This window comes from Galeopterus variegatus, unplaced genomic scaffold (genome assembly GCF_000696425.1).
Source record: "Galeopterus variegatus unplaced genomic scaffold, G_variegatus-3.0.2 Scaffold8979, whole genome shotgun sequence".
In the NCBI taxonomy this organism is placed as follows: Eukaryota; Metazoa; Chordata; class Mammalia; order Dermoptera; family Cynocephalidae; genus Galeopterus; species Galeopterus variegatus.
The window spans coordinates 35091-35749 of NW_007735090.1; the positions used below are offsets into that span (position 1 = coordinate 35091).

The window sequence follows — 659 nt, forward strand, 5'->3', positions numbered from 1 at the left end:
CCGGGGCCTTGGTGTTATCAGCACCACACTCTCCCGAGTGAGCCACGGGCCGGCCCAATGCCAACATTTTTAAAGATGCTCATCTTTGAAGTTATCCATGTGTCCTTATCTGTGGTATAGAATTTTTTTTTGTATGTTCCTGTCACTTGAAATGAGCCAAAATCTATTGGTGCCCACATCTTGGTGGTCTTGTCTTCCTTGTGTTTGAATTGTCTGACTGGTCCTAATGCCTACCACATGCTTGAGTGCTTTGTTGTAATGTTAGGCTCCAGTTTCATTTCCTTATGGAGAAGCAATGCTTTAGTTGAAACAAGCATGGAGTTAGAAATGAGGCGACTTACAGTAGTGTAAAATGATTTTCATGGCATAATTTTTGGTACCAAACTGACTTTTATTTGAGTAGTGATAAGTTCCTCAATGGTATACCCTGAAGAGCAAAATTCATTGCAAATTAGTGCAAGTATTTGAGTATGAAAAGGAGGAGACACAGATCTTCTCTTTCTTTCTTTAGGTACTTTAATTATCGGACTACACGGTTCCTGGCAGAGGAGGGGTTTTATAAATTCCATAACTGGTTTGATGACCGGGCCTGGTACCCCTTGGGACGAATCATTGGAGGAACAATATACCCAGGTGAGAGGGAACATGATTTTTTTTTT

At 41.0% G+C, this 659-nt stretch overlaps 1 protein-coding gene across 1 annotated transcript in view; it reads left to right on the forward strand.

Annotated features, from left to right (window-relative positions):
- STT3A (STT3A, subunit of the oligosaccharyltransferase complex (catalytic)) overlaps nucleotides 1-659 on the forward strand; it is a 30407-nt gene that overhangs the window by 7376 nt on the left and 22372 nt on the right. The window contains exon 4 of the mRNA XM_008593301.1: nucleotides 512-633. Coding sequence (XP_008591523.1) covers nucleotides 512-633 — 122 coding nt within the window. The remainder of the gene's footprint in view (nucleotides 1-511; nucleotides 634-659) is intronic.